This window comes from Balaenoptera borealis, assembly GCF_965194805.1.
Source record: "Balaenoptera borealis genome assembly, chromosome: 6".
In the NCBI taxonomy this organism is placed as follows: domain Eukaryota; kingdom Metazoa; phylum Chordata; class Mammalia; order Artiodactyla; family Balaenopteridae; genus Balaenoptera; species Balaenoptera borealis.
The window spans coordinates 60,435,024-60,452,127 of record NC_138863.1 but is presented as its reverse complement, the minus strand read 5'-3'; the positions used below and the strand labels follow the sequence as shown (position 1 = coordinate 60,452,127).

At 42.2% G+C, this 17,104-nt stretch overlaps 1 protein-coding gene and 1 long non-coding RNA gene across 8 annotated transcripts in view; one reads left to right on the top strand and one right to left on the bottom strand.

Annotated features, from left to right (window-relative positions):
- LOC309630338 overlaps window positions 1-6,816 on the bottom strand; it is an 89,312-nt gene extending 82,496 nt beyond the window's left edge. For 4 of the 5 annotated variants that reach the window (XR_014245613.1, XR_014245614.1, XR_014245615.1 and 1 more), the window contains exon 1: window positions 4,925-5,944. This is a non-coding gene — a long non-coding RNA (uncharacterized lncRNA). Of the gene's footprint in view, window positions 1-4,924; window positions 5,945-6,724 lie in introns of those variants that run through there. The other variant, XR_014245612.1, reaches the window with a different exon arrangement.
- Window positions 6,188-17,104, top strand: part of RAPGEF4 (Rap guanine nucleotide exchange factor 4) — a 308,486-nt gene continuing 297,569 nt past the window's right edge. Inside the window, exons 1-2 of one of the 3 annotated variants that reach the window (XM_082395391.1) lie at window positions 6,188-6,400; window positions 6,826-6,904. Coding sequence is in view for 2 of the 3 variants with exons in the window: in XM_082395390.1 (XP_082251516.1) it covers window positions 6,336-6,400 (65 nt within the window). In the remaining variant the exon portion in view is untranslated. The remainder of the gene's footprint in view (window positions 6,401-6,825; window positions 6,905-17,104) is intronic. The other 2 variants (XM_082395390.1, XM_082395389.1) reach the window with 2 other exon arrangements.

Here is a 17,104-nt window from a genome sequence, read left to right as displayed (position 1 = left end):
ATGTACTACGCTTCTCTCACACAATATCAAAAAGCAACAGAAGCTTGTTAATTCACCAAAATAAATATATTCCACTAGAAAATAGGCCTAAGATGAATGTGGTGATATGGTGACATTTTCCTCACCCCAAATTATTTACCCAAGTCCATTACTGCCTCTTTACCACTCATCTTGAGGAAGTGGCGTACAGAACACTTTCACATGTAGAGAGGCCTTCCTTTGGCACAGGTGGAGTATTGCACCTGGTTAGTTTTTATGCCTAGTTCACATCTGAGTGATCTGCATGTCAATGATTTTCACCAGTCTTGGTTCCAGAGGAATAGGCTCTTCTGGAAAGGTGGCCAGTTGGAGCATTCATGCTTTTTCACAGCTCACTCCCTCTACGCAGGGAGTTCTTATATTAAATGAACTAACACAATAATATCAGTTTTCTATATAGAAGTCAGCATGTTTCTCTAGAATACAATTTTACTTCTGGAGCAAAAGAGTTTTCTTCTTTTAGGACTTGCTTCCATAACTAAGTCACAAATTTTAACTGAATAATTTTGGGGACAGACGGTTCTTTTTAACTATATGCCTCTTGACTGTACACTTCATCTTTCTGCGAAACAAGGGCCTATAACCACATATAGACTCTTTACAGGGAGTATAAACACTGCTGACTTAAACTTTTACATTAATCCTTTATGGATCTGGAAATTGGAAGCCAGTTGCTAGATAATCCCAAACCTATTTTTTTCTTGATTTCATAATATTTTATTGTTTGCTCTAATTCCAGTGCCCCCAAAACTCACAAAGAAATGTAGTAATACATAATTTACTAATGTAAATATTATGGGTCATTTGTGACTTTGCCTTATGGATAAAATTTTTTTAAAATAATATTTATGTTACTGTAAACAAAATTTTTGTCACTTTCGTATCCCCGTTTATTACTGTTTTAAGATTTTGATCCAAATATACTCCCCCCAAATTGACAAATCTTCAAAGTTTTAAATCAAAACCACAAAGCTTTTTATTATAACCCACAAACTGGGGCTTTACTGATCAGATATCTTAAGTTACGCATTTCTTCTTTGGAAAGCTCAGGGGACCAGTGAGCAGCACTTTCCTAATGAATGTGGTATTTCTTACAACTCCCAGGTGGATGGCCCTGCCTGCAAAAGGCAGTTGTCTTGGTTGAGCAGGCATTAATGTCAAAGGTATGGAAAAGGAACTTGACTTGATTCAGTTTTCACTGGCTTGTCACAGATGCTAAATTCAAATTTCACATGAGGCACCAAAATGGAACAGATACGAAATTCCAAAGTAAGGTGGCAAGACGCAGACTTTCAATCAAAATACTGAAGACCAGTTTCATGAGTCTAAAACACCTCACCCAAAGGAGTAAATAAAAGTGTCTAGGAAGTAGGAACAGAGGGAGGATTCCACGAGGAGTATTTTCTTGGTGAGAGCTGTGCTGTGATTCCCACCACCAAGGGCAGGGAAGGCAGGGCTTCAATGGACCACCCAGAGAACAGTTCCCTACAGTTGGGGGGGGGGGACAGGGGACTGATGTCTGACTTGACTCCAGCCCTGGAAATCTAAAGATCAGGAGAGAGGGACTGGTGAGCTTCTTTGGCAAGAGTGAGAAGTGTTATCATTAGGATTGGTCTGCGCTCAGTTTATTGGAGCAAAGTAGGCACGAGTGTTTCTACGGACCAGCTGTGGGCCACACAGGAGAGAACCGTTCTGCAGCCCCTTTGAGCCCTGCTCAAGAAGACCCCTGGGATGTGAGTGGAGGATAACTTGGGACCCTCCTACAGAGGGAGGTGGTTCGGAGAGGCCCTCGGGAAAGCCAGGTCTGAATAGGGAGCTGGTACCAAACGAGCAACACCTGCTCATGTTGAAAGGGCCAGCAGGGAGGCTGCCCAAGAATACAGGAAAGCACCCAAAAGACACCTTTGCCAGGCCCAGAAAACATGATGCCATCTTACAACTGTTCCAGCCGAGTAACTGTTCCCGCCCTCCTTTTTTCTCCTCCCTTCCTTTCTCCTCTGTTTCTGGAAGGGTAAAAACCAGCAGGTATCAAGTAGGGGCAGAGATGAGCAAGGAAAGGAGAAGCTGACCACCTCCTCTTTCCTAAAAGATGGACACCTGCCTGTGACCAGCTCTAGATGGTGGAGGAAGAGAGAATTCTTATCTTTGAATAAAGATTGAACTATTTAGTAATATATTGGTTTGGACATTCTAACAGAAAGACTAATGCTTTCTATTACCTATAAGTGACCAAAAAAGCTATATCCAGTGGCAGGGGTAGAATTACCCTCACCGAGCAAGTTTAAAGGGACAGTGAGAGAAAACATTAAAATTGCTGTTATAACTTCACCCAGGAAGTACTGCTTCTTCAATGAATAGGTTATAGCACCAGCAGGAGTGATGCATGTGTTTTTATAACCCACCTTCCATGAGGTGCCTAAAACCTCATGTGAATCAGGTGAATCAGATGAATCAGGTGAATCAGATCCTCCCCTTACACTGGATATGAGTGAATGCCCAGTCTTCAGTAGAATTCTCAGAATGGAAAAATGTAGGGCCCTATCCTACTTCTGTTACTGCGCTGTTCATCTACCTATTGCAATAACTCTCCAGTGGTATGTACCTGTAGCTGTCCTATGAAGAATGACAGAGCTAGGCATAGACTGAATGAGGAGGTTTTGAGAAAGTCCTTGGAAATCTTTACTGTTTCTCCGTTTCCCTTGTATCCTACACAGTCAAAACTTGCAATTTACAAATGTCACGGCCCTTTAGTATAAGTGTTCTCAAATGATTGTCACCAGGTCCCTCTGAAATGCAGAGGGCAGATACTGTTTATCTTCATTGTACGGAGAATAATAACAACAATAACAGCTAAGAGTTATTGAGCACATACCATGTGGTTGGCACTTATGCTAAATGTCCTGTAAGCACCATATTCATGTATAATACCATTAATTTATCCACTTTACAGGTGATGAAACAGGGTCTTAGGCTAAGCAATTCATTTAAGGTCAAACACTTAGTAGAAGATGAAGCTGGAATTTGAACTCAGCCGTCTGTCCTCGAATTCCTAACTTTGAACCTCTGCTCAGATGAACAAAATGGAACTCTAACATTAAGAAACCCATTCAAGGTTCTACAACTAGTAATAATTAGCATTAACACACTTGGGTCTTGTGATTTTTGGTCCTCATCTCATTGGAGATCATCAGTGGAGATGTTTAGCTGTCTCCCAGAGCAAAGCTATAGGAAGGAGATTAAGCAGAAACGTTTTTGCCAATCAAAATAATAGGCCTCAAAAGAAAGTTTACTATAGTTAATTACACTATATTGTATATTTGAAAGTTACTAAGAGAGTAGATCTTAAAAGTTCTCATCACAAGAAAAAAAACTAGCTGAGTGGTGATGGATGTTAACTAGATACTGTGGTGATCATTTTGCAGTGAATACAAATATTGAATCATTATGTTGTATACCTGAAACTAATATAATATTATATGTCAATTATATCTCAATTTTTTAAAAAGTTTAGGTAAATTATATCCATACGTTGGAATATTTTGTAGCCAGTAAAAATTTTTAATGAGGATTTCATTTAAACACAGAAAGCATTTTTCCATTCCAAGTAGAAAAAGTAGCCTATAAAATATTAATGCTTTCAAGTCTGTATGAATACATGTATCTATACACATATATACATAATTGAATGTAAGCAGCAAGGTATATGCATGTGTTTATGGCTGTATTTGTGATTGTATCTTTTAAAAATAGAAAATATAGAATGAAATGTGCTAAAATATTAACAGCGTTATCTCTAGGTGGTGGAATTATCGGTAATATATACTTTTTATTCTACACTTTTATTTATTTTCCCCCTAAAGATCAGTACATGTTCTTTCTTCCTTTCCCCTACTGGACAGGTTTATTATTTTAAAAATTATGATAAAAAACCAATTTATAACCATTTTACTCTTATCACGTGGGCAGTCATTTCTGACATGCCTTTTACCCTCATATTATAGACAACCAGTGACACCATCACTCAGTGCAAGGGCTTTGGAATCAGACAGACCCGAATCTGGTTCAGGGTCCCCCGCTCCAGCAGCTGAGGGCATGGACCTCTCTGGAGGTTCAGTGTCCCAGTGAGTATACTGGAGTTACTGGAACCTACATCCAGGGCTGGATAGGGGCGTGTGTGTGCTCTGGGGAAGGCAATGATTCTTGGTGCTTCTTCGAAAGGATATTCTTTAAATAATACTTTAATTTCTATTTGGAGGAAAGGCAGGGTCCCCGCAGGGCAAAACAAAAGCCTCGCAGTTCATTAGACCTACAATCCTTAAAATGCACGATAGAGGCCTTGGGCTCTCACTCCCACTCCAAGCAGGTCATCAGCATCTTCCTTCCAACCCAATCAACACTCTCCCCGGAAGTACTGATAAACATAATTTTCTCTAGTTCATTACATTTTCAAAAATATTTGTCTCTTCTTGTGGAGTAACCCTGGACATCTGTCCTTCTGGCTCTGCTTCATAAAATGTTCTGAAGATTAAATGAGATAACACATGTAGAGAACTCTGCACAGCATCTGACACTTAGCAGAAGTTCAATAAATGACGACTATTATTAGTATCATAGCTAAAAACTATGGCAACTCCAAACCTCCGGTAATGACGGGTCATGCCCTCATTACCTCTAGCTCCTTACCTATAAACATTCTCTGAGTAAAGGCATTTTTGGGAAAGCATTTGGTGACCTTGAAATGTTCTCAAGAGCTCTCTGATACCTTTATAAATGAATCTTAATAAATATAGGAGACTTATTTCCTTCTTCATACCTCTAGCATAAAAAAGCAACATAAATACCTTTGGCGATCTTTGTATAGTATAGCATTTTAAATGTTATTTACCTTAAACACAGTAGAAATCAACAGGATGGAGGTCACCTGGGGGACAAACACTGAGCAGGGAGGTGTTGCTGAGGGAACGGCGGCAGGTCTGAAACCAGATCCTGGCTATGGCAGAAGGGAAACGGCAGATTCTTTGGAGGAGTTTTATTAGGATGAAAAGATGCCAGAATGCACCTGCTGTTTCATTCTCTCCAGTCTCCTTGAACACCCTCTGAGCAGGGGAGTGAGGGGAGGGTAGGAGAGAAAAAAAACACAGTGAGGTTAGCAATGCTATGTCTCTTTCCCCATTGTCTGTTCCCAAGTGAACATCAACATCAAAACACTGCTTGGTAGTAGTCTAAAAGATTTAACTTGTCCCCAAATTCCTAAGCAACCATCGGTGTGTAATTTGATTTTTGGCAGAACGTAACTGAACTTCTAGGCATATGATTTGTTTTGTACAGCTACCAGGGACCGGTGGAGTGACCACCCACCCATTCCACACTCCAGCCACGGAAAGAAGGGCATGTGGGCCAGCCATTCAGGTCACGCCAAGCGCAGTGGGACCTTGGCCCCCAATCCAAACCTCAGTTCTGCTGTGGCCCCACTACTCCGCATTCTTAAGTGTGTGTGTGTGTTTGATCAAGCAGGTGATGGGAGCCCAAGCAAGTTCAAGGTTCAAGGCCAGAGACTTCGGTCTGTCAACCCCTCAGTCACCACTGGTCACCATTCTGGTCCACTGGCCTCCCCTCTGGGCTTCCAACCATGCCTGCACTGCCTCTCCTTCCATCCCGGCCCTCCCTCACCCTTCAGGGGGAAACTAATTCCACACTCAGAGACCACTGTGGGCGTCCCCAGCCCAAGCCAAGATAGCCCTCCTCTCCATCCCTTTGGAAAGGGGAAACAGCAAAGGTGAGCAAGAAACCGCCAGCAGGTTTTGACAGCTGCAGAGGGAGACTAATGGGTTTCTAAGGAAACAGAGAGGCAGCAGCCATTTTAGTGGCATTTGCCGTATGAAAAATACATAGACACTGACACCCGTCCCCCCACCCCCACCCGCGGCGCCTTTCCCCCCTCCACGCTTCAGAGGCCCCGAGGTGAGTGGTAGGGCTCAGGTCTCCCCGAGACGCAGCAGCCACCAGTCGCAGGTGGCCTGCCACCCGGGGTCGCCCCCCCAGCCCCCTCCCCGCAGCGGGCGGGACCGCGGGACTCCCCACCCCCGGGCGCCGCAGTGCAGCGCGGTCCCCGCGTCCCGCCCCTCGGGTCCCCCGCCCGGCAGGCCGCTGGGAGGGCTGGCGCGTCGTCGCCGCGCCGGGCGCGAGGCGGGCCGGGAGGAGCGGGTCCGCGCGGCGGGCGAGGCGGAGGCGAGGCGGCGGCAGAGCGAGCGCGGGAGGTCGCCGCAGCCGGGGGACGCCGCGCGCCGCTGCCCATCATGGTCGCTGCGCACGCTGCCCATTCTTCCTCCTCCGCCGAGTGGATCGCCTGCCTGGATAAAAGGTAGCCGGGGAAGGGCCCCCGCCGGGCCGGGCTGTGCGCGCTGCCCCTGCCCGGAGACGGCCGCAGGGACGCCCGCCGGGGCCGCGGGAGGAGGGTCCGCACCCGGGACCAGGGGACGCAGATCCCGGTCTCTCATGGGGCTCCCCGTGCACGAGATTTTCACACGTGGAGAAATTGCGGCGCAGTGGGGGGAGCCCCAGCCCCGCCAGTTCCCCCCCCCCCGCCCCTCCTTCACGGTCTCCTCGACCCCCGAGACTCCCGGCTCCGCGCTCGCGTCGGGGTTTATTTTCCTTGGCATCACAGGGCAGAAGAATAGATTCCTACCTTCTTCCGGCTGTTCAGACCCTCAGGGGTAAATAAGTTTTAAGGAGGGTGGGGGGAAAGGCAGGTGCAGAGTAACGTGCTTTTTTTTTTGTTCCTGAAAGCCAAGTGTGAAGGACCCAGTGGAGCTGTCAAGTGCCTTCTGAAATTCTCAGCTTCTGCCCTCGCAGTCGCTTGCCCAAGGTCTGTGTTAGGAAGGTCACGCGGGAGACTGCTTTCGTCTTAATACCCTGCCTCTCGGGAAGAGACCCTTACTCTAAAAAATTAAAACCATAAAGCGTTGTAACTCCCGACGACAGCCCTGTGTTAAGGAGGGTGCTATGTGTAACAGCGGACTGCAGTTGTTTCCAGGCTCTGACAGCATAATTTTCTGTTTGTCCAGATTGTGTATTTAGCAGTAAACATTACACAGTATGTTAGCAATTATAGTTTATTACCCTGATTAAAAGGTGATGCATCTGAACTTTTAAGAACTGGGTAAGAAATCTTGCAGAGTGAACTGCCTCTGATTTTCGAGTCTGATGCAGCAGGGCAGTGATTCATGTCCTGCAGCTATCTGCATGACATCTCTATTTGCATTTGTGTGAAATATTTTACGCTCTGCCATATTGAAATTTTTACAATTAGCAGATTCGTAACCAGATCAAACTTGAAAATCTCAAGCGTGACCTGCTCTACATAATTTACTATTATAGGCCTTTGTTGAAAAAAATTAAGTAATTTGAGAAAAGCTAAACGTGGCTCATTTGAATAACTTAATGTATCTGAGAAGTAATTTTTACTTTCAATTACCACACAGTAGCAAGATTTTTGGCAGGCAGTGCCCTGTTTACGTCTAAGATGATAGTGCTAATATTAGAAGAGTTGCATGCAATAAATAGTAAGAGAATTGAAGTGATGGTTATTATGAGGATGTTATTCCTCATACAGAATTATGTAGAGGAACTAAGAGCATGAATAAGTGAAGAGACTGCTAATGTGATAAGTAATCTAAATTTAATAGTTTAGGAAAGATGAATTATCAAAGAAGAGAAAATCAAGTTCTTGTACTTATAAATAGTAATGCTATCCTCATGAGTGAATTTTTCAGATAATAGACTGCATATTTCTATTTGCAGAAATTCATGGCATGCCATTTTTTTGAACAGTTAGTAATTCACAGGCAACCCTTTAGTCAGTAAGTATTTACAGCAAAAATCATAGAGCAGTACTAACACAAGCTAACACAAGGTAACTAACACATTTCTTTTCATAATGTGTATTTGCCCAAATGATTTTGTTTGGAATGGATTTTTAGAACATAGTGCCACAATCTAATCTAATACTATAATTCATAATGGGGAGAAACCTCCGGGGGTGGAATCCTCCATAGATACTGAACCTAGCATTCTTGGAGTTCAGGAGAGTAGACAGATCAATAAATTAAGGGGTTTAGGCCCAGAGCTGTCACCAGTCGCAAGCTCTGATCTTGGACATGTCACTTGTATTTCCTTGAGTGTCTGAAAAATGAGGATAACACTATCTGTCTTACCAAGGATTAGTGGGTCAAATGAAAAAAAATTATTGCGAAAGTCATTTGAAAACTGTGAGGTGCCATGTGAGCATATTATTTTGTGGTTTTAAGAGAACCTTGCATTTTCCACAGTGTCGGTGCTAGAATTCCTTTGAAGGAGAGTTTAGGAGTGGCAGTCTCATTGTAAGAGGGCCTTGAGGTACTTGTTTTGAAGTTGCATTTTTACTTAGATTGTTAACTTTTTAGGGGAGGAGGAAGATTAAGGGTGCTGGTGGAAGTTGACTGGCTAAGGCCCCTGAAGTCGTTCCTTTTGGGACACTGCCCTCGATATTTCTGAGAAATGCAGTCTTGATGCTCTGTTCCAGGCACTGTGTTGGGCACTGGGGAAGCAGGAAAAGAAAGATGAGCGTTGCTTATTGACTGAGGGGGTGGGCGGGTAGGGGTGGCACAGCTACATAAACAACTAACCACAATGCAACGGTAAGTGCTTTAATGGAGATGTATGAGATGCTTTGGGAATGAAGAGGAGAGAGTCTTCAGCTCTGCCAGGGATGCTTCCCACAGGTTCCTGCCTGGCCCGTGGAGGTCGAGGGGAACTTTATCAGGCAGAGAATTCTGGGAGCAATGTGAACGAAGACACACAGGTGTGGCATATAAATATGCTCCTTTCTTCTCAACCACAAATTCCTCTTGTAACCAAATCAAGAACATAGGAACATATACTCTATTTTTCTAAAACTCTTGATTATGGACATTTTCAAGCACACACATAAACAAAGAGGAAATGGTACAGTGATCCTTGATGTCCTATTTGGGGAAATGATGCTGGGACCTTTTCCACAGCTGGGAAATGTAGTTTAGATATTTGCATCATGCAAATGGCATGGACAACTAGAAAAAGAGCAACTGAGGGGTTGAAAATAAAAAGGGGAGTTAAAGTAGAAAGTCTGCAGGAGTAAAGAAGTATGTAATGAACATTGAAACAAATTTAAAAAAACAAGGAAAATAATCCCATAGAAACGTTCGTTAAGTGTGCCTAGGAAGTTGTCATAGACAGGCAATGCTATATGAGCTTGCATGTGGGGAGGTGGGTTAAAAATATGCAGATATGTGGATTAGGTTGAAGAAAGAAAACCCAAAGCTTTTTATGTATCAAGCATCCAAGTTCTTGGACTATGGTGGGACCCAGAAGGTGAGAGTGTACGAATACTAATTATAAAATCAGAAAGACATTGAACATTCGGATGGATAAAAATACATTGAAAAAAGTCTCAACAGACAATATTGTTAAAGCAAAACAAGCTTAGTACTACCTCATTGATCTTACAATATTTTTCTGAGCAGGGATGGTAACTAGAAATGTATTACATAGTACCCCACTATTTGGGATGTAAAATGCCTTTTTAACAAACGTGTTGACCATTTTTTTTTAACATTAGTGAAAATATTTTTTCCGTAAGATTTTAAGTTTTGCCACTTGTGAATTTAAGAACCATTATAGGTCATAATTCTCATGGTTGGTAAGGGAGTGTTATGAAGGGACCACTCATATTCACAATACATATAGTGAATCGTTGCCAGTATTCATCACTATGGAGCAGGAGCTGACAAACTATGGCCAGTGGGCCAGATCCAGCCGCTGCCTGTGTGTCTCCTGAGCTAAGAATGTTTTTTACATTTCTGAATGGTTGGAAATAAACCACAAGAAGATTAATCTTTTGTGACCCATGAAATTTATATGAAATTCAAATGTCAATGTCCATAAGCAAAGTTTTATCGGAACACAGCCACGTTCATCTGCTTAAGTTTTGTTTACAGCTGCTTTCACACTACAATGGCAGGAGACTGTGTGGCCCACAGAGTTTAAAGTATTTACTGTGTGGATCTTTGAAGAAAAAGTTTGCCATCCCCTTTTACAGGTGAAAGAATCTACCTAAGCCACTGACAGAGAAACCACTGGAGATGAAAGTTGTCTTTGTCTGGGAAGGAGTTCACAATGTTTGGTTTCTTGTTCTTCAGTTAGAAGTATAGTGTCAAGGGAGGTCCTTGGCTGATTGGGTTGTTTGGGGACCACTGGTGATCACAGACCCGAGCAGAAAATGAAGTTAACATGATATGGATGTGTAGAAAAGTTGTCATCTTTAAAAACAGCTGAGGAATTTAAAACTTTTTAATGTTTCTAAAAATGCCCCTTACATAGTGTCTTTGCATCTGACTTGATCCCCAAATAGAAACTGAGTTAGCTATTTTTGATTGGGTTGAATGAGAGTGAAAGAAATCAAGGAACAGATTTGTTAAAAACCAGAATGCTTCATAGCAGACATGGTGAAAGAGGATGACTCAGATATCAAAGAAGCGTCAGACATGGTCCCAGCCTTGAGGAATATAGAAGATCAAAGAAGCACGCAGAGTAGAAGGCTATCACTGGGGAAGGCTGATGTCTACCCAGGCAGGTCCCAAGGGCTGACATTACCCAGGGTTCAGGCCTGGTCTTACAATCTTGGAATGCTGACTTGTCAGCACATCAAGAATTAATACATTTTTTCAGGGACAGATACATAGGCACCAAACTCTCAGAGCCTGTAAAAACCAGAAAGACAGTTCATTAGTTTGAAAATAACATCAGAGAAGTGGATACTGACATCCTTTGGCTAATGTATTCCTTCTCTGGACAAGCTGTATGGAAATCAAATTGTTATTAGAAGGCCATGTTGTGCGTTTACAACGAGAAGCAAAGCTGCCAGGAGATCAGGACACTTATAACTTCTAGCCAGCTCATTCTCTTCCTAGTGCAACAGAGCCTGGGAACTGAATTGTAATCAGAAGATAATTCAGGGAATCCTTCAGGACAGTTTGGCCGTCACCTCTTCCAGTTAGAGGACCATTCTATGTGCTCTCATAGCACGCTTTGTCCAACAATGTAATAGCACAAGTCAGACTTCATCGCAATTGCCTACTGACTCCTTTTTGTGTGTCACTTGATGTATTGCTGTGTTGTATTGTAGTCATCATTTTATCTTCAGCTTCAGTGCAGCTCCCTGATTGTAGAAAGTGCTTATGGGATTAGGGTGAGATGGCCAGAGGCATCCTCCTCAAGGATGGAGTAGCGTCTGCCACCATGAGGGCAAGTCCTCGCGCTGGCCCCCTTTGCCTTGGAAAGGGCTTGAGTGGGCACCAGCATCTGCCTCTGCTGTTCCTTGTCCGTTTTCTTGGCTGATGTGAATACTTTTTAAAAAACGACATGGCATAGCTCTATTCTAATTTTTATTTCTAAAAGTTTATTATGGAAAATTTCAAGATACACAAAAAGAAGAGAGAAGAGTATAATAATTCTCTTGTCCCACCCCCTCCCCCTCCAAGAGTCATCAGCTCACATCCAATCTTGTTTTATTCATACCCCCACTTGTCCCCCACCACTCCCAGGATTATTTTGTTGCAAGTCCCTTTTAGTATTATTTTATCTATAAATATTTCCATATATATCTCTAAAAGCTAGGACTCAATAAAAAATACCATTGTCATACATTTTAAAAATTTGACATTAATTCCCTAATATAATCAAATATCCAGAGTTCAAATTTCCCCATTTATCTCATAACCTTTTCTTTTTTTTTTGCAGTCTGTTTCTATTAGGATCCAAATAAGTTGTATTTGGTTGATATATCTCTAGGTCTTTTTTTAATCTCTGGATTCTCCCTCTAGCTCTCTCTTTTTCTTCCTTGTAATAAATTTGTTGAAGAAACAGGCTTTTTTTTTTTTTTTTGGTTGCGTTGGGTCTTTGTTGCTGTGCGGGCTTTCTGTAGTTGTGGCGAGCGGGGGCTACTCCTCGTTGCGGTGCACGGGCTTCTCATTGCAGTGGCTTCTCTTGTTGCGGAGCATGGGCTCTAGGTGCGCAGGCTTCAGTAGCTGTGGCACACGGGCTCAGTAGTTGTGGCTCTCAGGCTCTAGAGCTCAGGCTCAATACTTGTGGCACACAGGCTCAGTTGCTCCGTGACATGTGGGATCTTGCCTGACCAGGGATTGAACCCGTGTCCCCTGCATTGGCAGGTGGATTCTTAAACACTGTGCTACCAGAGAAGTCCCAAAACAGGTATACTTTTACCGTCTGAATTTTAGTGTCTTTTAATATGTCCCTTTGTCCCCTGTATTTCCTTTTTTAAAAATTAATTTCTTAATTTATTTTTATTTTTGGCTGCGTTGGGTCTTCATTGCTGGGTGCGGGCTTTCTCTAGTTGCAGTGAGCGGGGGCTACTCTTTGTTGCAGTGCCCGAGCTTCTTATTGTGGTGGCTTCTCTTGTTGTGGAGCACGGGCTCTAGGCGCACGGGCTTCAGTAGTTGTGGCACGTGGGCTCAGTAGTTGTAGCTCACAGGCTCTAGAACACAGGCTCAGTAGTTGCGGCACATGCGCTTAGTTGCTCCACAGCATGTGGGATCTTCCTGGACTAGGGCTTGAACCCGTGTCCCCTGCATTGGTAGGCAGATTCTTAACCACTGTGCCACCAGGGAAATCCCTGTCCCCTGTATTTCCTGTAAATTGGTATTTAGCTCTAGAGCTTGATTTGATTTAGATATGATTTTTTGGCAACAATCCTTCTCAGAAGTGTTACTTGCATTATGAGTTACAGAATGTCAAGTGATCTCTTTTGGTGATGTTAGCAATATACTGTTTTTAAACTTTAATACTGGGCCACTATCTTATCTACAACTTCTTGAGGGACATCTCATTGTAGCTCCAAAACATGGGAGCACGACATATGTGTGGAACAATTGGAGGACAACACACCCTAATATGTAACCAGGGTTAAATTCTGTGGTGTGGGTTCTACCTGTCCTTCTAGGGTTTTAGGAAAGGAAAGGTTCAGCCAGAGCTGGACTCCCTCAGATGAGAGGCACATGGGGGATGGTGTGCTCGCAGAGCAATGGGCCTGAGAGAAAGGTACTTGGTCCGTCACACTCTTGATCCTGCAGCCTAGTCTTCTGGACACAGCCTGGGACCCAGAAGAGTCATCAGAGGAAGAGTGGTGCTCAGCAAAGCAAATTCTGCCTCACTGTCTTAGTTTGGGTTCCCCAAAATGGACTTCAGTCTCCTCCAATGAGGGCAGGATTGGAAGATCCCTTTTAGTTTGAATTTCCTATGAGTTTATAAGATTTCATAGCCCTTCCATAGCCCTTCTTATCTTGTTCCACCTCCCCAACCCCAAGGTAGCTAGTTTTTCTTTAGTCAGATTTAGATCCATTTTTATGCACTTGAACAGTGGCAACGAAGAGTGAATTTTCCCTCTAGTACCTTCAGTTCACAGTTGAGGGAATGGGAGAGGAGAGACCGTCTTGGGAATACTGAGAGACTGAGGGAAAAGAAAGAGGCTGGAACTAATTGGGTGGGGAGGATGACAGGGAAAGACCCAGCCAAACATAGGAAAGCAAACAATCTGACTGGCTGGAGTGGAGGCACCGGGGTACCATGTTTACTCAGCTGCATCCATGTGCATTGCTTGCTTCTCCTGCGTGAACAGAAAAACAAAGCTCTATTACTACCCTCTTTTCTCTTTGTGCACATTCTTGCTTGGAGCACCAATCCATTTCCTGTGCTTTAGCTGAGCAGATTACTTACACTCAGTATCCTTGGTTTATCTTCTAGACCAGATGCATTTTTGTCTCTCCGTTGGATATTCCCACATCAAATATTCCATTAATATTTGGGGCAGACATTGTTTTCCTTCATCTGCCTTTGCTAGAGAGGTAAGAAAAACAAAATACTTATCTTCCCAGCCTCCCTAGAGGCTAGGTACCCACGTGATACACTTTTGGCCAGTAAGACACAGCAAAAGTCTGCTAGAGGCTTCTAGGATAGTTTTTGCCTTACTGATGAAAGATACAGATGTATTTGACACTCCTTTGTTCTCTTCCTTCTGCATGGAATTACTACCTAAAGCCTGGGCCTATGGCAACCATACTGTAATCCCAGAAGGAAGGGCCAAGAGAAATACAGACTCCAGTTCTGACTTTGTTCAGCTTCTGAATAGATCAATAGTTGCCTACCTTCAGCTTTTTTGTTGTCAAGAAAAACACACCCTGTTTCTAGAAACCACGCTTTGTTAGGTTTTCTATCATTTGCTGTCAAAACTATCCTTAACCTAACAAGTTGATATTCAGCTTGTCTAAAACTGACTTCATCTTCCTTAATTTCCTTTTCCATTAGTTCCTCCTCCTTACTTTCCTGTTTTATTAATGACACTACCACTCTCATTCTCAAAACTATGCATCACCTTTGTCTTCCCTTTCCTATGTCCTTTGTTGTACCTAACCAGTCACCAGTTCTTCTCTTGGCCTTTGTATTCTACTGCTTTGTTTTAGGGCCTTATCATCTGGATCTGGATCTTTTCATTGTTTCCTTATCTAATCTGGAAAGCATGATATTTTCAAATCAACTTTGTTGTAGCATCTGCCAGACCTGGATTCAAATTCTGCCACTTCCAACCCTTTGGCCATGTGATCTTGGTGAAGTTATTAATCTTTCTGAACCTCTGTTTCCAAAGCATCAAATGAGACTACAAATACATACTGTAGGGGCTGTGTTGAGATTTGTGGGCTAATACAAGTGTAGCTGCATGCTCTTCTCTAAGTAGAAAGCATAGTGTAGGCGTTAAGAGTTTGGGAGCCAGACCGTTTTGGTTCAAATTCCAGTTTTGATTTTATTAATGGTGTAACTTTGGAAAAGTTATTCAGTTTTTTATTTATTTATTTATTTATTTATCTGGCTGTGTTGGGTCTTCATTTCTGTGCTAGGGCTTTCTCTAGTTGTGCCAAGAGGGGGCCACTCTTCATCGCAGTGCGCGGGCCTCTCACTGTCGCGGCCTCTCTTGTTGTGGAGCACAGGCTCCAGACACACAGGCTCAGTGGTTGTGGCTCACGGGCCCAGTTGCTCCACGGCATGTGGGATCCTCCCAGACCAGGGCTTGAACCCGTGTCCCCTGCATTGGCAGACAGATTCTCAACCACTGCACCACCAGGGAAGCCCAAGTTATTCAGTTTTAGTAGTTGTTTTGTAGATTCCTCAGGATTTTTTATCTAGACAATCTTATTGTCTGTGAATACTGGCAGTTTTACTTATTCTTTCTGATCTTTATGTCTTGTATTATATATTTTTCTTGCTTTACTGCCTTGGCTAGGATTGCCAGGACAAAGTTGAACACAAGGGATGAGAATGGACTTCCTTGAATCAGGAAACTTCTTTTTTCTCTATTTCCCCTATTTTTAAAAGAGTGGTGTAATATTGGTGTTATTTCCTCTTATAATGTTTTATAGATATCTTCTGACCAGGAGTAGTCTTTGTGGGAAGTTTTTTGGTGACAAGTTCAATCTCTTTAATACATGGAAGACTACTCAGGTTTTCTGTTTCTTCTGTGTCAGTTCTAATAAGTTGTTTCAAGGAGTTTGTCCATTTCATCTAAGTTATCAAATTTATTGGCATAGAATTGTCCCTAGTATTCTCTTATTATCCTTTTAATGTCCTTAGGATATATAGTGATGTTTCCTCCTTCATATCTCATATTAGTAATTTTTGTCTGCTCTCTTTTTTCTTGACTGGGCTTGCTAGGAGCTTCTCAATTTGTTAATCTTTTAAAAGAACCAATTTTTAGTTGATTTTCTCTATTGTTTGAGAAATTCAATGATTTCTGCTTTTTTACCCCATTTATCCTACTAGCTTTGGGTTTAACTTGCTCTCTTTTTCTGGCTTCTTAAAAAGGAAACTTAGATAATTAATTTTAAACTTTTATTCTTTTCTAACATGAGCATTAAAGCTATGATTTCTCATGGTCAGCTCAAAAAAGGAAGCACAGTTATTTCATTATTCAGTATTTACAAACAAAAGTTATTTCTGCCAGAGAAGAACAATTAATCAAGCTATTAATATGCTAAGTTAGCATATTAAATAGGATGATACTGGGACCTGTTGACTTCTTCAACCTCATGGAGAAGATACTGTGCAGCATGATGAACAATATCCTCCACAATATCCCAACAGTGAATTCAGCAATGGGTTTCATAGGGCTCTCAATATATCTTGACGGCATAATGCCAAAGGGACCTTGAAAGAGAGTATTTCTCCTGGGGGCCAATATAATATACAGATTTTTCATTGTTTAATTTAATCCTGAGATAGATTTTAGGCTGTTTTAGAAACAGATGGATTACTTCTCTTTCAGAAAATTTTCCATAAATTCTGTTTTTTCACATCGAAGCTGCTGATAATTAATAAAATTGGGTAGCAATGACTTGAAGTAATATTTTTCAATAGATACCTGTAGTGCTACTGTTCTGTATTGTTGGGTAGATGAAGAGTTATATGACTTTGGACTTAGCCAAACATGGAGGAAAATGACATCCTCATTTGATAGCCAAACAAGACTATATGTCTTAATGGTGGTCCAGCCCTTCTCTGTGAAATTGTGGGGGCAAGGGTGTATTCTCAAGGAGGAATGTTGGTGCCTCTTTAACACACAAATGGTGGACAAGATCCTGGCCCCTATAATTGTTGCCATAGAAACTAAGGAACATGTGTTAATTATACTGAAGCATTCTTAAAATGAGTAATATAATTTTCTGAAAACCCTTTTATGGAATAAAATTGTAAGATGTAAGCATATTAAATAGAATGACTTGCTCAATAGGATTATCACCTATAAATTGGTTGAAAGTTCAAGAACCTCTCTTTTATTTAATTAAATGGGGAAGTACTTTTTAAAGGCCCTTAGAAAAGGCTTAATTGTTAGAGATGTTGAAAACAAATAGAAAAGACCTTTGATGGGAAGTAGACATCGCTTGGAACTTGATAATTTGATTCTTGATATTGTATATGATATTTCAAT